Here is a 22,241-nt window from a genome sequence, read left to right on the forward strand (position 1 = left end):
TAGGTTATGGAAAGACTGTGTTTCTGTTTTAAGGCTCTGTTAGAAATTACTGATGCACACACTATATTGTAAATTCTTATCCCTGTATACTGTACTTCTGCATACAGATGTTATGTTAAAGAATTACTTCATACCCATGTGCCCATCTCACCTCATAATCAAATGATCCTAAATCCCTCACTAACCTACCCCTGCCCTCACTAAACTTAATAATAAATTCTGGTATATCCAGTGCATTGTTGGCACTGCTGGATCAGAAGGCGGTGACCCCCCTGGACCCAGCTTTCACTATCTTGTATGTGTCTATTATTTCTCGACCTGCCGACATGCCTGGGAACAGAGAGAGCCCTGTTGCATTGCAGGCTGCTGGCCAGATCCCACCAATAATGGAGGTATAACTGACATACAATAAATTGCACATTTTAAAGTATACAATTTGATAAATTTTGACATCTGTATATGTCACAAAAACATCACCACAGTCAATGGATATATAGTTGATATATCCATCACCACCAAAAATTTTAGAGGTTAACTTTTCATGATATTTGTTTCTACTCTGAATTTGTTTAAAAACAAGTGCACGTGTTCTACATTTTCAAGTTTAAAAAGTCAGTCTTCCAATTAAAATATAATAAACAAGCAGTTAAATTCAGTGGTTCTTAAATGGGGCCTGAGTCACAGGCTACCACATAAGCCCCTTCCTCACTTCCCTGGGATGCACTTTCTCTCCTTCCCTGAGTTAAATAAATATCAAGCCTCAACCATTTGAAGACTTTCCAATAGCTATTTCTAAACATTACATTCCATGATGCGAAAAGAAAATCACATGAAACTGTAGTATTTCCATATAAGGCACACAGCACTCCAAGACAACGTGGTCCTTCCAGAGCTTGAGTCGTGCATTTCGAGGTGTGTCCACAAAGCTCCATCAATGTGTCATGCAAACCAGTCAGGAATAATGCCTGGAAAGGGATTATTAGGAATAATGCCTGCACCCATTAGGACCTAATAAAACAGTGAAGTCAGCTGAGGACATGAATCAGGGCTTAATTTCCCACTTAAGGTACAGCTTACTCCAGGACGAAATGTTGCTGCCACTGAACAAAACCACATAACCCAGCTTAGTCCTGAGTGCCTAAGGAAGGGGGTGGCCTCCCTCATAACGAGTGTCGACATGGCTGCTGCCTCTCTTCATCACAGGCAGAAAACTGTCCAACCCCAAGAAGGCTACCGTTCACTGGGCTTCTGCTTGCCCTCTGGTCCTGCCATATACATGAATGCCACAGACACCGCTGTCTATCTAAGTCCAAGCTCAGCCTACCCGACTTTTCAGTGCAGGTATATAAAGACCTGCAAGTTTGTAGGAACCCTAACGCCTTAGCCTAATATAAAAACATGTATGTCTCATTAGTGTCGCAATATCCCTGTGAGTTAGACAGTAGCTAATATTATTTCCATTTTACTATTGGGGAAATAGGTCAAGGTCCTGTGAGTCCAGGGTCCCTTATCAGATTTTGGCACTAGACCTGTGTCTTTTGGTCCCTTGCATTCTGAGTGAAACGGGACATCTGCTGCTTTGCTGGCACTGAAAGAGCCATTTCACAGGCATGCTCAGAGACCGGAGGGAGTGGCCTGGACTCCAATGCTCAGGGATCGGAGGGAGTGGCCTGGATTCCACCGCGCAGATTCTTCACTTGTTAGAAGCCACTAGGACTTAGGAGTTTCTAAGCTTTTGCTTTTAACTGCATGTGCAATAATAGTATTTGGATAGGCACATTTTAGGAACTTTGTGGCAAATTATTCTGTTGATAAGTAGATTATTATGAGCTGTGAAATATCAAGGAATACCAAAAAAGGGGCCAAGGGATAAGAAAGAATCCATATTTAATAACCAAATAAAACTTTAAACCTGGAGCAAAAAAAAGTTCCTCAAATGCAAACAGGAAAGGACAGCCATGATCAGAACTTTTTGCTCAAGTGTTTTCTTCTTTGTTCCTCTAACTTAACAGAAGTTGAAACAAGTGAAAATAGGACATTTCCATTTAGAATACAAATCCTGTACATCACAGAGCAAGTCGGAAAATAATAAACAAACAAACAAACACCCATGCAGAATAGTCGGGTAGTTTCCAGCTGGCAGATGCAGAAACCAGGAGGGATATTCACCGGGGTCATTGTTTAGAGAACTTTCAACTTGAAAACAAACCACTTTAAACTTACATATTCCTGGGTGAAGTCTATGAGGTTTTGCAAATCAATGTCATCCCGATATGCTCTGATGTTGTTGTTTATAAAGAAATACAGCTGGTCTTTGATCCAGTCTTTGAAAACAAATGCTAGAACTCCGGCAGTGAGCTCCAGGAAGAAAATAATTCCCAGGAACACAGAAAACTAAGACAAAGGACATATACACAGAGAACAGTTAAAAGGGCTATTTTGATCATATATAGCTAAATGGTTCCTCTCTAAACAGGTTTGTAATTACATTGGATTGTTACACATCTCCAAAGCAGATAATCTTCAGTTTCTGCTGATTCATTAATAGAATATTACACTCCAAGAAAGGACTTTTAAAAATCATTTCATAATCACATTTTAGGGTCTCTAGTGTTCCATTTGATAATTAACCAACAAAGCCCATAAGCAAACATGGATAATAAGAATTTCTCATTAGACCCACATTAAGGTCTAATTAATTTCTCATGATTAATGTACTGCCAGATGCTTGTAACAATGACCTGCCCCTATCTCTAGTAAGCTTCTGTAACTTGAAAGATAGATTATTCCAATATTTTAAGATTGCCTGTCATTTGTTACTGTGACCTTGATTCTCTATGCAATATATTCCTTTTATGGATTCAGACACCATTTTAATTCTCTTTTGCACCTGCTATACAGGGTAAAATAACAGATGTGCTCATCTTAGATGAAGGGGTCAAAGAGGAAGTAGTGGGGTGGGCAGTGACTGTGAAATGAAAGTTATTTCCCATCATAAAAACAAAATGAAACCCCTGAGTTGAGGGCTTTCCTGGGAATGCTAGCTGTGCTTGCCTTCCTCTAGGAAGCATGGGCCCCAGTGACATTTTAAGTGACATCAAAATGCAGCCAAGGGGAGACTTCCGCTTAATGTAGACAACAAGGGTTTTAAAAGAGGGGCTCAAGACCATGAGGCAATGTGGTAACTGCCCGTAACTCTGGAGAAATTCCCCTTCCATCTAGAAGACTCAGAAGAGTCTCAGCTTAGTCATATCGACTTACTGCTCACGCCCCCTGTTTTTTCCACCTCCTACCATCCTGTATTCTTAACCTTCTCAAACTTTGTTGTTAAAACAGATTATGAGAAATGAGTTGTGAAGGACCAGAGGGTACACTGTGGGTAAATTTCTGGTGACAACAGCAGAGAGGGTGACATGGGGCCATAACTGCTGGGCAGAGGTCCTGAAGGCCACGTGCAGAACAGTGAGCAGCTGAGGAGGCAGGGGATGCTCATGTGGTCTGCGGTTCTATCTTCAGCAAGCAGACAAGGAGCTGCCAGCCAAGATAAAAATGTACTGGGGAGGGGTGCAAAGGAAACAACAGTTACTCATTAAAAGAACAAAAGACAAAAAGCGTTTATTCATTCAGCAAACATCTACTGAATGACCCACAATGGGTCAGGCCCTGAGGTGGCTGGGCTTTGCAGAAACAAGGATGAGTAAGAACATACCCCTTGCCTTCAAAGATGTCCCAGTCTTATGTGATTAGGGAGGCTAGGCAGGGAGTGGGTATCTGCAGACGTGAGATGTCTGTAGATCTGGCAGTATTTGTCTAGGGTGCCAAGTACTGCTCTGTGAGGGTGGGCACGGGAGGAGGGGTGGAAGGTGGAAATAAGTGTTTGGCAAAGTTTTTGGACTCCCAGGTTAAGGCCCCAATTCTAGACCCTCCAGCTCAGCCCTTCAGGTTTCCCTAGAGTTCCTGGTTATATATCCTTCATGAATTCGCCAGAAATGGAATATAAACGGTTCTTAATTATCATCAGTGATGCCAATAATTTCAATTTAAACTTTCCCCAATCTAGAAAAATGAACAGAAAAAATATCACACCACATCTGCTCAATGCCTACCCTACAGTGTAAATAACTCCCTGCCCTGTATTAGGCCCCACCTTAAGTATGTAAATATGAATTATGAATTATCATAGTACAGAAATGACAAAATTATAGCTAGCATGCGTGACATACACAGGAAACACCAAGTCAGGGAAAGATTTTAATTCAGTTTTTGTTCTCATCTCCATAAAGGTTAAGTGCATTTTCCAGTTCCCCTGGTAAATTTTCTCTTCATGTTACATAATATACAATACCAAAAATTGAGTCCAAATTCAATTCATATAAAATATTTGGCGGATACCTACATGCCCCAGGCCCTGTTGAGCTAATTTCCTCTATTTCCAAAGGTTTAGAGACTGACTCACAGGCTTCATCCTAGAGCCTCGGTCAACCAAGAAGGTCTATTTCCATTTTGTAGTATCTTAGTTCCTAGATTTTCCCTCAACAATTCTCCTAGGGGCATCAGATCTTTAGAGTTATTTGGAGTCCTGTGGACGTTTACTTACTACTTATCTCATACCTCCTGTTCGAAGATTATTCCAGGCCAGTTTTTATTGTTTGTCCTAAATGGAGAGAGGCCATTTAAGATATTTTCCAAGTCTTAAAAGCCAAGAAACAACGCAATTCTCTTCATTTCCAACATGAGACTTTATAAATTAAGGTGCTGATTTAGAGAAATGTGTAGTTTTCTGCCTATTCAGTTAACAATGGACTCTTCAACTATAAGGAATGATAAACTATATTAAAGGGCCCACCACTATAAATGAAACTATATTAAAGTAAATCACAAGGGGACTGAGCAGGTGCAGTGGCTCATGCCTGTAATCCCAGCACTCTGGGAGGCTGAGCCAGGTGGATCACTTGAGGTCCGGAGTTCAAGACCAGCCTGGCCAACATGGTGAAACCCCATCTCTACTAAAAAAAAAAAAAAAAAAATACAATTCAGAGGATCCCAGCCAGGCGTGGTGGCTCACGCCTGTAATCCCAGCACTTTGGGAGGCCGAGGAGGGTGGATCACCTGAGGTCAGCAGTTTGAGACCAGCCTGGCCAACATGGTGAAACCCCATCTCTACTAAAAATAAAAAAATCAGCCAGGCATGGTGGTAGGCTCCTGTAATCCCAGCTACTCGGGAGGCTGAGGCAGGAGAATCGCTTGAATCCAGGAGGCAGACGTTGCAGTGAGCCAAGATCACACCATTGCACTCCAGCCTGGGCAACAAGAGTGAAACTTCATCTAAAAAAAAAAAAAGGATCCCACATTTTGGGGCATGGAGGCCGAAATTGCTAAAATAGTGGCAACAGATGAGTATGACCAGGACCCAATCAGGCTACAGGAAAGCTGGCAAGGTGAGCTGAGCACTGGAGCACTGAGATGCCTCATGCCAAGAAGACTGGTAGGTTGGCAGGTGGAGATCAGGGACAGAGCTCTCCTGGGGGCTCCGCAGGTTTCTGACTAGGTGAAGAATGAAGCATTTGGTTGTGTGTGTATGAGAAAGGGAGGGAGAGAGACAGAGACAGAGAGAGAGAGAGACTCTGTGTGTGTGTATGTGTGTGTGCGTGTGCGTGTGTGTGTGTGTGTGTCTGTAGCAAAGGAGGGATCTGGCAGATAAGGCAGATGGAGTCTTAGGAAACTAGCTACAGCCACTGTGGTCCCATGTATCCACAAGAGAGAACCAGCTGCTTGTGAACTTATCTGTAAGACCAGGTACCCCTCGGTTTTCCTTGTTAGAATAAGTCATGCTGGCCGGGCGCGGTGGCTCAAGCCTGTAATCCTAGCACTTTGGGAGGCCGAGGTGGGCAGATCACAAGGTCAGGAGTTCGAGACCATCCTGGCCAACATAGTGAAACCCTGTCTCCACTAAAAATACAAAAAAATTAGCAGGGCGTGGTGGCGGGAACCTGTAGTCCCAGCTACTCGGGACGCTGAGGCAGGAGAATGGCGTGAACCCGGGAGGTGGAGCTTGCAGTGAGCCGAGATGGTGCCACTGCACTCCATCCTGGGGGACAGAGCCAGACTCTGTCTCAAAAAAAAAAAAAAAAAAAGAATAAGTCATGCTAATTTTCAGGTTAAATAGCCTCCAAAAGCTTCTCCGAGCCACAGGTGCTCAGAAATGGGCTGCCCTGGGTGGGGCACAGCGTGTACCCTCTTCTCAGGGATGTTTAAGAAAAGACACTGGAGGATGATGTGGCAGAAATGCTGGGGAAGAGAATCACACATTACATGACTATTGGGCTACTTCTTGGATATGCTTTTTTTTTTTAATGAAAATGTCCCTGGATGATGATGTGTCAATAAAAGTTGGGAATAACTGTGGTAACAGGAAATACTACACTACAACTGTTCTCTAGAAATCTCCACCATCCTTCCTCAGCAAACGAAGGTGGGTGCTTTGGATCCTTTCTCTGTTCTTAGAAAGGGGAATGGATGCTTTGTATAGAGAGCTATGATTCAGACGCCCACCAGAGTGCCAAGCTCCATGCTGACAGGCACATTTGGCTACATTCAACAACCCTATATAAGATACATAAATGGCACATGCCATTTTCTTCTCCTTTGAAAGGAGTCTCCAACGCAAAGGCTTTCACTTTTCATTCTCTATTTTAATTTTAAATACCAGTGAACCCCCTGGTGAAACCTCTCCTCTACATTCACTCAGACAGTGATTACACCAACCACACCACATCTAAAAATTACAAAGGAGAACTTTGTACCAGCTAAGGACAAAGAAGCTTTACCTTTTACTGTTTCTCCATATTTAGCAAAACCTACTGCTTAACAGATTTAATCTGGACAGGCCACAGTCACTGTGCTTTTTTTTTTTTTTTGAAACTCCCCAACTGCTTTATTCATCATTCTAGTTACCTTATTACTTCCAAAGTTCCAATTACAATGATTTATGTTCTAAGGAGGCAACTTTTTTTTTTTTTTGAGATGGAGTTTTGCTCTTGTTGCCCAGGCTGGAGTGCAATGGCGTGATCTCAGCTCACTGCAACTACTAAATGACGAGTTAATGGGTGCAGTCACTGTGCTTTTGCCTGGTTTCTCCAAACCAACGGCCTGCACAGCTCCCCACTTACTATGTGCATTAAAACAGTGGGAAGGAATCACTTAGAAGAAAATATAAATACATATATATACCTACCTTAGTCCTAAAGATATCTTAGGGAATGGAATCCAAGTCTGTGATATATATGCACAAAACCTCCATGGATGGCATGGTGGGGCGGTGGGGGTGGTGGTGTACTTAATAAGGAAGCACAACTGGGAATCAGGGCTTGAGAGCTCTCTCAAAAGAAAATAATGACCTGGGCCCTACTTTTGCCAGTGCCTTTGGTACAGCTCACTGTCTTGCCTGTAGATAGGGTGACCTCCTGATGGAAGGTAAAGTTTTGGCTCTCAATCTGAGAGTAGAGAGTGGAATACTTACAAACTTGAGAAGGAAAGTGTTTTCCCGTAGCGCTCCAATGCACCCTGCAAATCCCAAAATGAACATCACTCCTCCCACCACAAGGAAGAGCCAAACTGGGTCAAAGCCGCCGAGATCGGTGATGGAAGAGATGTTGGACAGAACTCCCTGGGAGCAGAAAAGAACACACAACAAGGCACCGGGATGTGGAGTCAGTTTTCCAACATGGAAAGATTATCGCATTTGTCCTTTCCCCTCCCAGAGAAAACCTTCAGAGGGCATCTGATTATCAGGTATGTGATTAATACTCAAGAGAGGAAAGAGAGAGAGAGAGAAAGAGAAAGAAAGAGTGAGAAAGAAAGAGAGAGAGAGAGAAAGAGAAAAGAGAGAAACAAAGAAAAGGGAGGAAGGGAGGAAGGGGGAAGGGAGGAGGAAGGGAGGGAGGGAGAGGGGATGGAGGGAAGGAGGGAGGGAAACTGCCTTCTTTCCAACGTCTAAATGTGTTCATATTTTTGGGAAAACTATATGTAGCAAAAAAAAGAAAAAAGAAAAGAAGAGCCCAAGAAACTGTCATTAGACCCTGTATGGAGAAGACATGGTGTTACCACCTTTGGTTTCAATGTCTGCAAATATAAGTGGTCTTCAGTAAAAACAAACAAACAAAAAAAGACAGATGTATAAAAAACACACACACCCCCTGACCCCCAGAGAGGGGGTAGGTCATCTTCTATAAGACCCAGTTCACGCAGAAGTTAGACAAATGCCTATTGCAAAGCCCTTGGCATTTCTCAGGAAATAGGGTTGAGCTAGAAGCTGAAAATTAACACAGCACCTGGTCCCGGCTACAAACACCTACAAGTTTTGTTTTTGTTTTTTTTTTCCAAGAAAAAAATCGTACCTTAGGATCTACTCTTGAGCTCCTTAGGAGACCTTTATTAGGCTGAGATCCCAAAAGCCTTGTGTGGTTTGCTCTGGTGGCTGTTCTGCGGCTTGCTGTTGGGATATTTCTTACCCCCTTCCTTTGAGTTGAAATTTAAATGATTTACAAATCAAAGGTTACTTCCTCACTTTCAACTCTTATTCTTCTGCCACAAGAACACCAAACGGACCCTGGGCCTTAAACAGCCAATATCACCAATATTTTAATTTTATTGAAGTTGTTTTGTACTCTCAAATCAAAGTACCTCCAGAGCATCACAGTATAGTTTGCTGTAAAGCCTTAATAATAATAAAAAAAAATTGTTTTCAAAGCACTCCCAATAACCTGTAAGAGCAGGAAGCAATCATCTGATTTTATACTCAAGGAAAATGGAACTCAGAGCAGTTTGGTGACGAGCTGAAGGTGAAAGACGCCATCGCTTCTTTGAAACCAGTACACAATGTCTATTTCGGTACCAAGCAGGGGCTACACACTTGCTTCCCAGTACTTCCCAGTACTTCCCAGTCAGCACTAATCAACATCTGAACTTAGGGGTTTTAAATTTTAATCCATTTAAAGGTTGTAGGTAGGAACATTTGGAGAAGCATATTTCGTTTGTTCTATTTTTCTGTTTCTTCCTTTAGGGGGGTGTCAACTTACGAACAATAATAGGATATTAAGAACAGAATGCATATGGAGAATAAAGAACTCTTAAAATGTAAAACTGAAACCTAATTTTAAAAAGTCTAAGGTTTAATGTCACAGACAAATGGATGAAAGGCTATTAAAGCAATTAGGATTGAGGGTGGATTCATTAACTTCTGAGGTGACATCAAAGAAGGCAACCACACCCTTCACAAGTCTACATAGACCAAAGGTTTGATCCAATTTTGTTTCTTGGGTTTCCAAGCAGTGAACTATGAATATTTACTCTGGGGGAAAAGGTTGAAAGAAAACACAGAAATGCTCAAACCAAATTCTCCACCTATACAAATGACGCTGAGAAAAAACTTGCCAGAGAAGTCGGACAAAATCCAAGCAACAGGCTGGGTGGAGTGGCTCACACCTGTAATCCCAACACTTTGGGAGGCTGAAGTGGGAGGATCGCTTGAGGCCAGGAGTTTGAGACCAGCCTGGGCAGTATAGTGAGACCCTTTCTCTACAAAAATAAACTTAAAATAAAAAATCCAAGCAACAGTGCTAAAGGCCCAGGGTTGTTAGGAAACCAGCCTCTCCCCTGACAATGCCTTTAATCACAGATGTTAGTACCTGAAGTTTTCATGTTATGGATCTTGTCAGTCATGGGAAGAGAGAGAAGACTTTGGGGATACATGAAAACATTCTTAAAAGACTTTAAGTTTAATTATGGGAGAAGAAGACACAGTTAACTTGGCACCAGAAAGAAGAGGTAGCAGTAGCAGAATTGATAGAGAGAAATGTCAGTTCCATCATAAAGAGGCATTTCTAATACTGAGAGACAGGACTAGCTGGATTTCCTAGGCGGACTAAGAATTCCTAAGCCTAGCTGGGAAAGGTGACCACACCCACTTTTAGACACGGGGCTTGAAACTACTCAGCTCACACCCAACCAATTAGGTAGTAAAGAGGGCTCACTAAAATAGAAATTAGGCTAAAGCAGGAGGTAAAGAAACAGTCAAATCACATATCGCCTGAGAGCACAGGGGGAGGGACAATGATGGGGATATAAACTCGGGCATTCGAGCAGGGAGTGGGCAACCCCCTTTGGGTCGCCTCCCGTTGTACAGGAGCTCTGTTTTCACTCTATTAAATATTGAAACTGCACACTCTCTGGTCTTTGTTTGTTCTGGTTCGAACTGAGCTTTCACTCGCCGTCCACCACTGCTGATTGCCATCGTTGTAGACGCCACCGCTGACTTCCACCCCTCCGGATCTGGCATGGTGTCCGCTGTGCTCCTGATACAGCGAGGCGCCCACTGCCGCTTCCAATCGGGCTAGAGGCTTGCCATTGTTCTTGCGTGGGCTAAGTGCCCAGGGTTCATCCTAATCGAGCTGAATAGAGCTATAACACTCACCAAAAGAAGGCTGCCCTGAGAAACACGGGATTCCCCAACAGGGGAGCTGATGCTGTGAACCTTTGTCAACAGCATTCTAGGAAAGATTACCAAAGTGGATGGGAAATCAGGCCTTAATGACCTTTAAGATTCCTTTCAACTTTAAGACTGTTCTATGATTTCATCCATTTTTAATGGGCTCTTTAGTTGCAGCTCACAAGTCTGAACAAAGATCAGATTGCTCCCAAACCCTCGCCCATGATCCACGGTTGTACATAAAGAGCTCAGTGGGTAACAAAGACAATGATCCAAGCAACTCGGCAAAGCAAGCAACAAGCTAGCAAAGATACCTATGCCCGAAATATCAAAATAATCCCTCCCCCAAAGACAAAGAAGTATGATCCCAACTGTCAGGAGATTCCTAGATCATTTGCACTCTCTGGGTTTAATTCGGAGGATGAAAATTGGCTTCTCAGACAAACTCATTTTAATACTTACTCTCTCCAGCCTTCAGAGGCAGTTTTAATTGAGAGGCCTTCAACTGTTTCCAAGGAAACAACAATCATTTGGGGGGCTGAGCTGGACTGCAGACTCTACTTATTTAATCCTAAATTCTGGCAAAGACAGAGCTGCAAACAGATACTGCAGAGTGCTGGGGGGAACTAATCTCCCACAAAACATAGGAAAGACTACCAAGAACTTTATTTTTAATGGATTCAGAATATACCCACGTAGTTATCAGTTGAAAACTAATTCAAATCTTTTTTTTTCCTGGGTGAATATATCCTTTATCTATTTATTTAAAATTATTTTAAAATTTTAAAAAACTGAAATGGACATAAAATTGTATGTATTGGCCGGGCGCGATGGCTCACGCCTGTAATCCCAACACTTTGGGAAGCCGAGGCGGGCAGATCACAAGGTCAGGAAATCGAGACCATCCTGGCTAACACGGTGAAACCCCGCCTCTACTAAAAATGCAAAAAATTAGCCGGGCGTGGCGGCACGCGCCTGTAGTTCCAGCTGCTCGGGAGGCTGAGGCAGGAGGATGGCCTGAACCCGGGAGGCGGAGCTTGCAGTGAGCCGATACCGTGCCACTGCACTCCAGCCTGGGCGACAGAGCGAGCCTCTGTCTCAGGAAAAAAAAAAAATTGCATGTATTGTACATGTCCATGTTTTGAGGTGCGTGTATGTATAAATAGTGGAATGACTAAATCTGGCTAGTTAGCATGCGCATTACCTCACATAGTTATCATTTTTGTGGTGAGAACACTTTACATCCACAAACCATTTTTCAAGAATATATTATTAACCATCGTCACTACCTCAAATCTTGAAACACAAGAAGTGAATGTGGAAGTAATGCCCAATGGCCAGTATTTTCTCCTCTTGGGATTAGGCTTACTTACCTAGCAGGAGAGAAAAACAGACTTATTCTTTCATCTATGCACAATTTCCCAACATTTGCTGAAGAGCAGCAGTTTTACTGCTTTTGACTACACGGAGGGATTGGGAGGCCAAGGTGGGCAGATCATGAGGTCAAGAGATTGAGACCATCCCGGCCAACACAGTGAAACCCTGTCTCAACTAAAAATACAAAAATGAGCTGGGCGTGGTGGTGCGTGCCTATAGTCCCAGCTACTCGGAAGGCTGAGGCAGGAGAATCGCTTGAACCCAGGAGACAGAGGTTGCAGTGAGCTGAGCTGAGATTGAGCCACTGCACTCCAGCCTGGCGACAGAGCAAGACTCTGTCTAAAAAAAAAAAAAAAAAAAAAAAAAGGGCAACATAATCCTGACAACAGTGATTTGGATTACAAAAATAATGGGGAGCTGACTGTTCAATCTTCTGTTGTCCTAAAGATGGGGTCTCTTTCTGGACTTTTTAATTTCATTAAGCTCAATTTGACAGATGAGTAAGAAGTGCTAGTATATGCCTGCTGAACAGTAATTATAATTAAACCTTGTAGTTGACAAGAAGCTGTAAGAAAAAAAAATCTAAGATTACAGTTAAGTCTGCCAAGTAATTTAAAACAGGCACTCAGATTCACGGTAAATCCTTAGGAATGTGCAAGAACATCACCAGCAGACACCTAGTCTTCTGGGAACCTGAGGCCCCCGCCTCAGAGCTGCCAAGATCTCATACAATCCCGCTGGCCTGGTGAGGGCTGAGAAGCCTGGATTCCCTTCCTGAAGTGCCAGGATTTAGAACAGGCACCTTTCTCTAGTGGCTGAGACTCTAAAATGCCAAACTCCAGGGCCTTGTGCAGCATGTCATATTTCTTACCACGTGGAGAAAGTCAGACTGCAGTGAGAAGCAGAAAACCAGCGCTCAGGAAGAAACAAAGAACAAGAGTAGGGAGGGAAAATCCAGACAGCATTATAAATCCCTGGTCCAGTGGTTCCTGAGGCCTGCCCTAGAGCTCTGTGTGTCACTCCAGGAGCCTTAGATACGCTCCCTTGATTGCTTATGCTGGTTCTCTTTGGGTCTTCATTTGCATCTGCGAAGTTCCGCACAACACAAAATCTTTGAATAAACTATGCTTCAGTCCTCCATGCATGTAAACATGCACACACAGGCATGCATATAGACACACAGACCCACACACACGCGGCCGAAGCTGGGAAAAAATGTGGGTATAGGGAGCAAAGGGATGTGCCAGGTTTTAAATGGTCATTTTCCCCAGCTGGCTGATATTTCAAGTCAACGTAGTAATTAAGCCAGTGTAAACAGTCTCATTCATGTTAACTCACTATGAATTCAGCATCATCAATGAAATGAGCAGTTCCGTGGAACTTTTATGGAACTTTTAGGTGATTTGTCTATGTTACTGACAAATAATGCATAACAAGGTTTAACCTTCAATTCTGCCTGTAAACTTGAATGTTCAGCCCTTGAGTTTAAATAACAACTTTTAAAACCTCAAACACGGAAAAAAATCAATACATTGGGAGGCCGAGGTAGGGGGATTGCCTGAAACCAGAAGTTCGACACCAGCCTGGGCAATAAAACAAGACCCCCATCTCTAGAAAAAATTTAAAAATAAGTCAGGTGCACTGGTGTGTGCCTGTAGTCCTAGCTACTTGGGAGGCTGAGGCAGAAAGATCACTTGAGACCACGAGTTGGATGCTGCAGTGAGCTACGATCACGTCACTGCACTCCAGCCTGGGCAACAGAGTGAAATCACATCTCAAAAAGTAATAAAACATAAATAAGTAAATAAATAAATACAAAATGTTATTCGACTACTCTCTTCTGTACCTGTTTACGCCAGAAGTGCACACACAGAGCTTGGCATCTATATTCCATAGGAAGTTCTCATCCTTCTCCTACCTGAATCCTACAAGCATAGCAAGCCCTGGGGGCTAAAGATGTCAAGGGTACTAGACTTTGCAGATAACATCAGCAAATATCCCATGAAGCTGAATCTAACTGGAACGAGGATAAATGAGTGAGAAGCAGAGTAACGGGCCACACATAGTTATTTCCATCTGTTTTAGTTGACATATGAAAGTGAGATTCTGAACAGTAGTAGCAGAAAGAGAAAGATTCAGAATGAGAGAGAGAGAGAGAGCCAGAGACCAAGACTGCAGGTGATGAGAAAAATATATTCAAGATGATCGATTCAGAATGCTATGTGGAAAGAATTCCTCTACATATATCTTATTAATACATTAAGATTTTATTAGTAAGAACTGATATAAATGAATATATTCATAAGAATTCTTCATATGTAGACTATATGCTATGTCAATATTCTTCTTAGGATCCTTAATCTTCTCTTCTCCTGCCTCTAAAGTCTACAGCTGTTGTTGCAGCAGGCAGAAGAGGCAAAACACAAATTGACCATAACATAAAGTGCTGCTGTAAAGACAAAATGAATAGCAGTCAATTTAAAAAGTTGAAAGAAAAAAATATATTCAACAAATTGGCCATTCTGCAAATTAGCTTTTGGACAACTAACTCTGGCATATCCATTTGAAGCCTTTAAGAGATGATTCTGCAATAGGAGATTTCCATTATCCACTAGGTACCAGACAGCATCTCTCATAACTTAGCAAAGAGACCAGTATATGTCTAAGAAGAAATAAGACACATTAGTGGTCCATGTCTGAGGCAATAGCATTATAACAGAAGTTTAGAGAGCCAACAAGCAACAATGTATCCATTTGCACCCATCGTGGTACAAGGGAGACTCTAATATTCCAGCCACTTAGACTAGCCTGCTCTAGAGTGGGGCAGAGAGAGAATTCCACAGTCAACCTCCTCCTGAACAAACCATCCCGAACTGTACTTAAGCCAATGTGGCTCACCTCCAGTATCTCCTGGGATCCATGTAAATCCAAAACTCAGAGAGTGGGGTAGCCTGGACAATGGGGGAGACAGACAAACAGACAGACACTATAATACAGACTAGCTTGTCTTGAATCCCAATCCTAAGCCAAATTGAGGCTTAGGCAGATGAAGTAACCTGCCTAAGATCGCACTTACTACCTGTGTCATCTTAGGCAGATTACCTCATCTGCCTAAGCCTCAATTTCTATATCTGTGAAAATGGTACTCTACACCCTAAGGTTATTATGAGGATGATGGAAACAATCCAAGTAAATCCAAACACGATGTGAAGTACTTCGAATATAATAAGAATTCAAGAAAAGTATAATGCCATCATCACTGTTATCACTATTATATTAATAATATAATTATTAGAACAAGAAGAAGACACCAGACACTGTAGAAGCACCCAGGAGCAGTGTCTAACCCAACTGCACTGGAGAAGAAACTGTTTTGCTCTGGGTACTTGCCCTGCCTGACCCCCTCTAAGGAAAGCCATGGCCACACCTGATGATCATGCCTAACAGAGGTGACAGTCACTAACTTGTCAATAAGATCTTCTTTTGGGGGGAACTGGAAATAATCTAAGACATGGAGAGAAAAGGCAGAAGGGGGAGGCCATGAGGAAGCTGAAGCCAGGAGTAGGCAGAAGCCACGAGTGGTGGAAACTTAGGGTACTGAGAAGTGGTGCAGCAGAGAAGAGAGCAGGGAGGAGTCAGTGACTGCAGTAAGACGGCAGTGGTGTTGCCATGATGGTGGCACATGGAACCAGGAGCAAGGATACCTCTGTTGCTGGGGCACTGACTGGCACACTGGTTGTCAGTCACCACTCTGGAGTGACCTTCCAGTGGCTGAACTATGTTCTATCCCCGTTAGATCTGGCTGTTCAGTGGTTTGATGAACACAGTATGTCTCAGTAAGAATATGAAAAACCAGCCAACTGGCCGGGTGCAGTGGCTCATGCCTGTAATCCCAGCACTTTGGGAGGCCGAGACGGGTGGATCACGAGGTCAGGAGATCGAGACCATCCTGGCTAACATGGTGAAACCCTGTCTCTACTAAAAATACAAAAAATTAGCCAGGCGTGGTGGTGGACGTAGTCCCAGCTACTTGGGAGGCTGAGGCAGAAGGATGGCGTGAACCCGGGAGGCGGAGCTTGCAGTGAGCCGAGACTGCAAAACTGCACTACAGCCTGGGCGACAGAGCGAGGCTCCGTCTCAAAAAAAAAAAAAAAGACAAACCAGCCAGCCTTCCCTCTCCTCATTAGTGCCTTATTCATTCAGCTGTCTCTGGAACTTAAGCAGCTTCTTCCCCATGCTTCTGCAATAAAGGAATATGTTCTGAGTAACTATTTCTTCTTGAAAGAGGTTTCTATGCACACGCAGAAACGAAAAGGCAAACAAAACTCCAGAAGGGTTCCACACCAATAAACTTCAGGAGTGTCTGTGTTTTTTTTTTCATCACCAGCACAGAGGAGCCTCTGTGTGCCACCTGGCAAGCTTCTTCTCGCAACCCACACAGAAAAGAAATACAAAAATAGCATTAATAAACCCCAAGGTCTGGGACTCTTCTGCTTTTGCATATACAAGCACATTCCTTCCAACTGCTGGATAAGAAAGAGAGAGAGACAGGCCTATGAAATGTGTACCCAAAGCTGGGCCAGATGGACCCCTTTGAGATTTATGAGACTAGCTCTTGATTCACCGACCCCTCCATAAACCAGATCCTACTGACAACAGTTTTCCTAGAGTAAGAGATAGAGAAGGATTTCCCTAGTGAGAAAGGGTAACAAGGAATGACATTTCAAAGAAAATACAGCTACTCAGAGAGGGGTGATCCTGGAGAGTTAGAAATGTGGTTCTACACAGTATACACAGTAAGACCAAATAGAGACCACAGGGCCACAGAGGAACCTGCCCCTGTGAAAACTTGTCAAAGATGCTCCGCCACTCTGTAAAACTCCAAACATCCATCTATCTAAGGAACTGCTGCAGAGGCCAGAGTGACGACTAGGAATGAGAAGAAAGCTTGTCAGGCCCTGAACAGTCCAGGGAGATGTAACGGAGCTTAGCTCACGCCTGGCAAAGAGATACAAGGATAAAAGACGACTAGCTGCTTCAAAGGTGCATGGCTCCTTCCCATTTTTTCTTGTCAAAAAAGGTCATCAGTGAAACTCAAGTAATCCCTTTTTTGCAGATTAAAAAGTGGCCATGACCTGCCTTTGAGGAGAAGAGGAGGAGGAGGGGCAGTCATCTTTTAGGTCTCCATAAAATCCTGCAATCAAGTAGCTGCTGGGGAGGCCAGCGGTACCAAGTTCCATCAGGTGGCACTGCTCCCAGGCAGGGAAACTACCATCCCTACACACTCTGATGGGAGCGACTGCCCCATCAACACGGAAACAGCCACATGCAAAAGCGCGGCCTTTCAGAAATCACCCATGTTCTCAGCCATTCCCAGATATTTTCATTTACATTCAGAAGACACGAGACATACCTAGAAACATTCCAGCCTAGGCGTAAAGTTTAAGCGGAAAGATTTAATAGAGGCTCTGCTATGGACTAAATGTTCATGACTCCCCCAAATTCACATTCTGATACCCTAAGCCCCAGTGTGGAGGTATTTTGAGGTGGGACCTTTGGGAGGTAATTAGGTTTGGAAGATGTCATGAGGGTGGGACCCCCATGATGGGATTAGTGTCTTTATAAGAAAAGGAAGAGGCCAGGCACAGTGGCTCACACCTGTAATCCCAGCACTTTGGGAGGCCGAGGCGGGCAGATCATGAGGTCAGGAGTTCGAGACCAGCCTAGCCAAACACAGTGAAACCCCGTCTCTACTAAAAATACAAAAATCAGCCAGGTGTGCACCTGGTAGACCCAGCTATTCGGAAGACTGAGTAGGAGAACTGCTTGAACCCGGGAGGCGGAGGTTGCAGTGAGCCAAGATGACGCCACTGCACTCCAGCTTGGGCGACAGAGAGAGACTCCATCTCAAAAAAAAAAGAAAAGAAAAAGAAGAGACCAGGACCCTCCCTCTCTCTCTGCCACGCCAGCACACAGCAAAAAGGCGGCTGCAAACCGAGGGCCCTCGCCAGGAACTGCATCTGTCACCACATTGGTCTTGGACTTCCCAGCCTGGCGAACTGTGAGAAAGAAATGTTTGTTATTTAAGCCACCCAGTCTATAGTATTTTTTTTTACAGCAGCCTGAGCTAAAACAGGCTCTGATCATGGTGCCCCTAAACTCAAGTGAAAAAAGGTAAAGTCTGGACTAGCGGCAGGTGATCCTCTATTCTGGGACCTCAAAAATATGTGACTCCTTCATTTACTGAGCAAATACTTTCATGAGGATCACCTGTGAGTTGCCAGGTATTATGTTAGTCAAGGGTATTTCTAGCAAAACATACAGTGACACCCTCAGGAGCTGAGTCGAGAGGGGAGACGGTTAAGAACAGAATGCACGGAGCAGAGGCACAAGCAGTGGGTGTTATGGGGGTGCATGGGGAGGGGCAGAAGGTCCTATCAGCAAGAGCGGAGACAAAGTGACAGGATCTGGCCCAGTGGGGCCTCTACGTGACAAGCGGTGAGAGGAGATGGAGAGGCTGGTTGGGCGAGGCTGGGTTTGTATCTGAAGGCGTTTGGAGCAGAGCAAGCTCCAGGCCATTTCTGAACTTAGAAGCCCGCTCAGGTGGCAGTCAGGTGCTGTGGAGGCAGCTAACAGGCTCTGGGGTGATCCAGTTGAGATCTGCTGAAGGCCTGAACAAAAGCAGCACCTAAAGAACTACACTTCTCAGCGGTGACTTCAGCCAGGCACTGGGCTACCTGGACTATTTCACCCTCACCAGAAACCAGCCAGGCAGGTACTCTTACTCCTGTTAGGAGACACAGAGAGGAACTAACATGCCCAGGTAGCCCAGGTCAGGAAGTGACAGAGCAGGGTTCTGAGCCTGGGTCGCCTGACCCGAGAGCAGGGTTCACACCACTCCCTGTGATCTACTGCTGGAAGGTGGGGTAGCAGCGGGCAGGAGGATTCTTATTTCCAACATAACATCATACATGTGTTTCCAAAATTTTAAGAAAAATACACAATATGATGTTATAACATTCTTGCCTCCGATTTCACTGATCACTATCTGAAAACCAAAGTGACTAGGAGACAAGGCCTCCCCTCCACACCCCACCTCCACCACTGCCAGCAAAGGACATCTTTCTTTTGTGCACCTTGGTGAAATCTGGCAGGGACAAAGGGGTCAGAGGAGGACTGAGAGGCAAGGTTTCTCTGGAGAAAGCGGTTGCTGTGCTGTGACCCACTGCCCAGGGCGTGGGGGTGGGGTGTGGACAGCCTCTTTCTCACCCTAAACCTCAGGAGTTCCAAGGGCACCTCCCGGGAGCTCTGAAGTGGTTCTCTGCATTTGACCCGCATAGCCATTAGGGCCCGACTCTACCTAGGAAGGGCCTGTGGGCTGCCTCCTGCCCTGGCAACCTAGAGAGAGAAGGGCCGGCCGGTTGCTCTGGTATCAGAGGCAGCGAGGACAGGCACGGGCTGTTCTGGGGGGACTGACCTCGCTCCCAGATGAGTATGTCCTGGAGAAAACACAGGGGAAGCATGGAAGAGGCGGCCTGAGGTCATCCTGGACGCTGTCAGAGAGGGCTGCCTGCAGGCGTGCGAAGAAGTGACCTCAGAGGGCAGAGCTCAGAAATACACTGGCTGAGGAAGGTGGCCAGGTACAAGCAGCGCTGCCAGGCGGTCACCTAGAATTGAGACAGCCACCAAGCTCAAGGAAATCACTAGGCACAGGGACTCAGCAGGGGAGCTTCACAAAGACCAGGACAACCTCGTCTTTAACTTCCGCCAGGACCAAAGAGCACAGCCCACCCCAGCTTCTGCCCAGGCAGGCAGTGGGCAGAGGCATCTGGGGAGGGCCAGGGGCTAGTAGGAGGATGCAGAGGGCAAGGGCCCATGTTCCCTCCGCTCCTTAGGGGCCAAGGCAGATGGGTTTGGCAGGGAGAACATTTTAATGCAGAGTTAGGTTTGGAGTTTTATTATCCAGCCCTGTCTAATCACTGGGCCTGGATCTGTGCCTCAAAGTGAGAGGAGGACTGTGATATCTGAGAGTGAACAACAAAGTCATTGAATTTTTGACCCAACTAAATTTTCATCTCTGAATACAGTTTAAAGGGGAATACATAGAGAAACATTAAATTTTCTTCCCATATACTTCATGTGTGTGAAACATTGCTGATTAGAGGACATCAGATCACATAGCTTCCAGGTACTGACCATGAGCTGTTTGGTTTCCAGGTTTTTTTTTTTCTGAGCCGGAGTCTCACTCTGTCACCCAGGCTGGAGTGCAGTGGTGAGATCTGGACTCACTGCTGGCTCCGCCTCCTGGGTTCACACCATTCTCCTGCCTCAGCCTCCCAAGTAGCTGGGACTACAGGCACCTGCCACCATGCCCAGCTGATTTTTTGTATTTTTAGTAGAGACGGGGTTTCACCGTGTTAGCCAGGATGGTCTTGATCTCCTGACCTCGTGATCCGCCCGCCTCGGCCTCCCAAAGTGCTGGGATTGCAAGTGTGAGCCACCACGCCCGGCTGGTTTCCAGCTCTTTAGATACAACAGAGAACTTGAGGGAATCACTGGGATAATTGAGGAAGAGAATCGCAATCTACTTTCAGTCGATAAAACCAAGTCTTCATAGAAGTATCTTCAGCATCTCAGAAATGTCTCCTTAAAGAAGTTTCAATACTAAGAAATCCATTTTTTTCTGCTCAAGTCATCTGAGTAACCATTTTCCTCTATTGCCTCCCTCTGGCTACGGAAACTGGCCTGTACTGATATGACATTCCTGAATCAATGAATCTCACTGAATTTTCCTTCCTGGGCAAATAGGGAAAGGTTTTCCAAGGTGAGTCTCTTGTTATAATTGTGACAGGAAGAACTGGAGGGTTCTGCACTGAGACCTAAAATCAGACAGTGGGCTGGGAAAAACCCTCCAGGAAAAAGAACATCATCTACAGCAAAGCCAAGGAGAAAAGCAATATGGGGGCTAGAGCTCCTCTAATTCCCCCTTCTCCCTACTGGGATCAGCACTGGGCACCAGTTCTTTCCTTCCAACCACCCCTGGAGAACCCAGCCTAGTGAGTGCAATGGAGGATGATGGGGCACTGGCCAGAGGACTGGGAGGGAGAGGGTCAGACTTCCAGTTTAACATCTCTGTGCCTCAGTTTCCCTGCCTATGAAATAGAATGTCATTCTCTTAAAGTTAACTTGACGGGATCCAGAAGTCAGGGAAGTGCAAATGCAACTCCTTTATGAAAAGCGGTACTTTTTTCCTGTGTAGCATTTTACAATGTGTAAAGCTCTTTTTGCATGTTCTCATTGGCTTAGTCACAAACAGCTTCTGGGCATCCATTGTGTAGGAGGCACTGTGCTAGGAAATGAGAATAAAGGGCAAAGACAGGCTCCTGTCCTCAAGGAGTTTCCAGGCCAGACAAGCCAGGAGTAGGTATCCGCTCTGCTTAGTGGGCTAGGTGCTGTATTAGGGAGGCAGGGGCAGAATGGGAACATTCAATTCACACTAAGGATCAGGGAAAGGCATTTTCCCTCCTCTGAAAAGCTGAGTCCTCCGTCGCCCCAATACCTTTACTTCTAATTGTGAGTGATCACTCTCCCTCTTGCTCCCACTTAAGAACTAAGTAATAAGCATAAGAGTTGAGCAAAATGGAAAAGGAATGGCATCCCTAATTTTTCCACGAAATGAGATAATCATATATATATATTTCCACTTTTACGACAGAAGTAATTTTTTCTTTTCTGATATAGACAATATATGTATTTTGTTTCTAACCCCGTATTATTCTCAAATCAGACTTCAGAAACCACACGTATTTACCTCCTTTTATTCTGTAAGAATCGCTAATATAGTATGCTTACTGAAGATGTGAGGCACAATTACTGACTTCTGTAACTCCATGATATAGCCAGTGTTTTAAAGAATGCTGTCATTGCTCATTTGCTCATTCATTCTTTCATAAGCAGTACCTCTTCAATACTTGCTATGTGCCATCTAACGTTCTAGGTACTAGAGTGTAGTAGTAAACGAAAAGTCCAGGCAATAAACTCGTTAGCGTCTAAGTGATGAGTCCCATGAGAAGGAAAAACACAAGGAAGGGGAAGAAAGGGCTGGGTCAAAGGTGACATTTGAGAAGAAACCAGGAAGTAGAAGATAGCACTGATGTGGTTTTCTGGGGAAGAGCATGCCAGGCAGGGGCAAGTGCAAAGGCCCTGGGGTGGTGGGGGTATGTTTGGGATGTGGGAGGAATAGCAAGTTGATGAGTAGGACCATAGGACACAGGAAACACACAGTATGAAAGCAAATGCCACACAGGCCATGGGCACCATATATGGCTTTGAGTGAGAAGATAAGCTCACTGGAGGGCTAGAAGCAGAGAAGTAAAAG

General features: G+C 44.5%; 1 protein-coding gene across 2 annotated transcripts in view; it reads right to left on the reverse strand.

Annotated features, from left to right (window-relative positions):
* Window positions 1-22,241, reverse strand: part of TSPAN5 (tetraspanin 5) — a 179,473-nt gene that overhangs the window by 9,421 nt on the left and 147,811 nt on the right. The window contains exons 3-4 of one of the 2 annotated variants that reach the window (XM_030819154.1): window positions 7,520-7,666; window positions 2,224-2,394 (exon numbers count right to left, since the gene is read on the reverse strand). In XM_030819154.1, coding sequence (XP_030675014.1) covers window positions 2,224-2,394; window positions 7,520-7,666 — 318 coding nt within the window. The remainder of the gene's footprint in view (window positions 1-2,223; window positions 2,395-7,519; window positions 7,667-22,241) is intronic. The other variant, XM_030819155.1, reaches the window with a different exon arrangement.

This window comes from Nomascus leucogenys, chromosome 9, assembly GCF_006542625.1.
Source record: "Nomascus leucogenys isolate Asia chromosome 9, Asia_NLE_v1, whole genome shotgun sequence".
Taxonomy (NCBI): Eukaryota; Metazoa; Chordata; class Mammalia; order Primates; family Hylobatidae; genus Nomascus; species Nomascus leucogenys.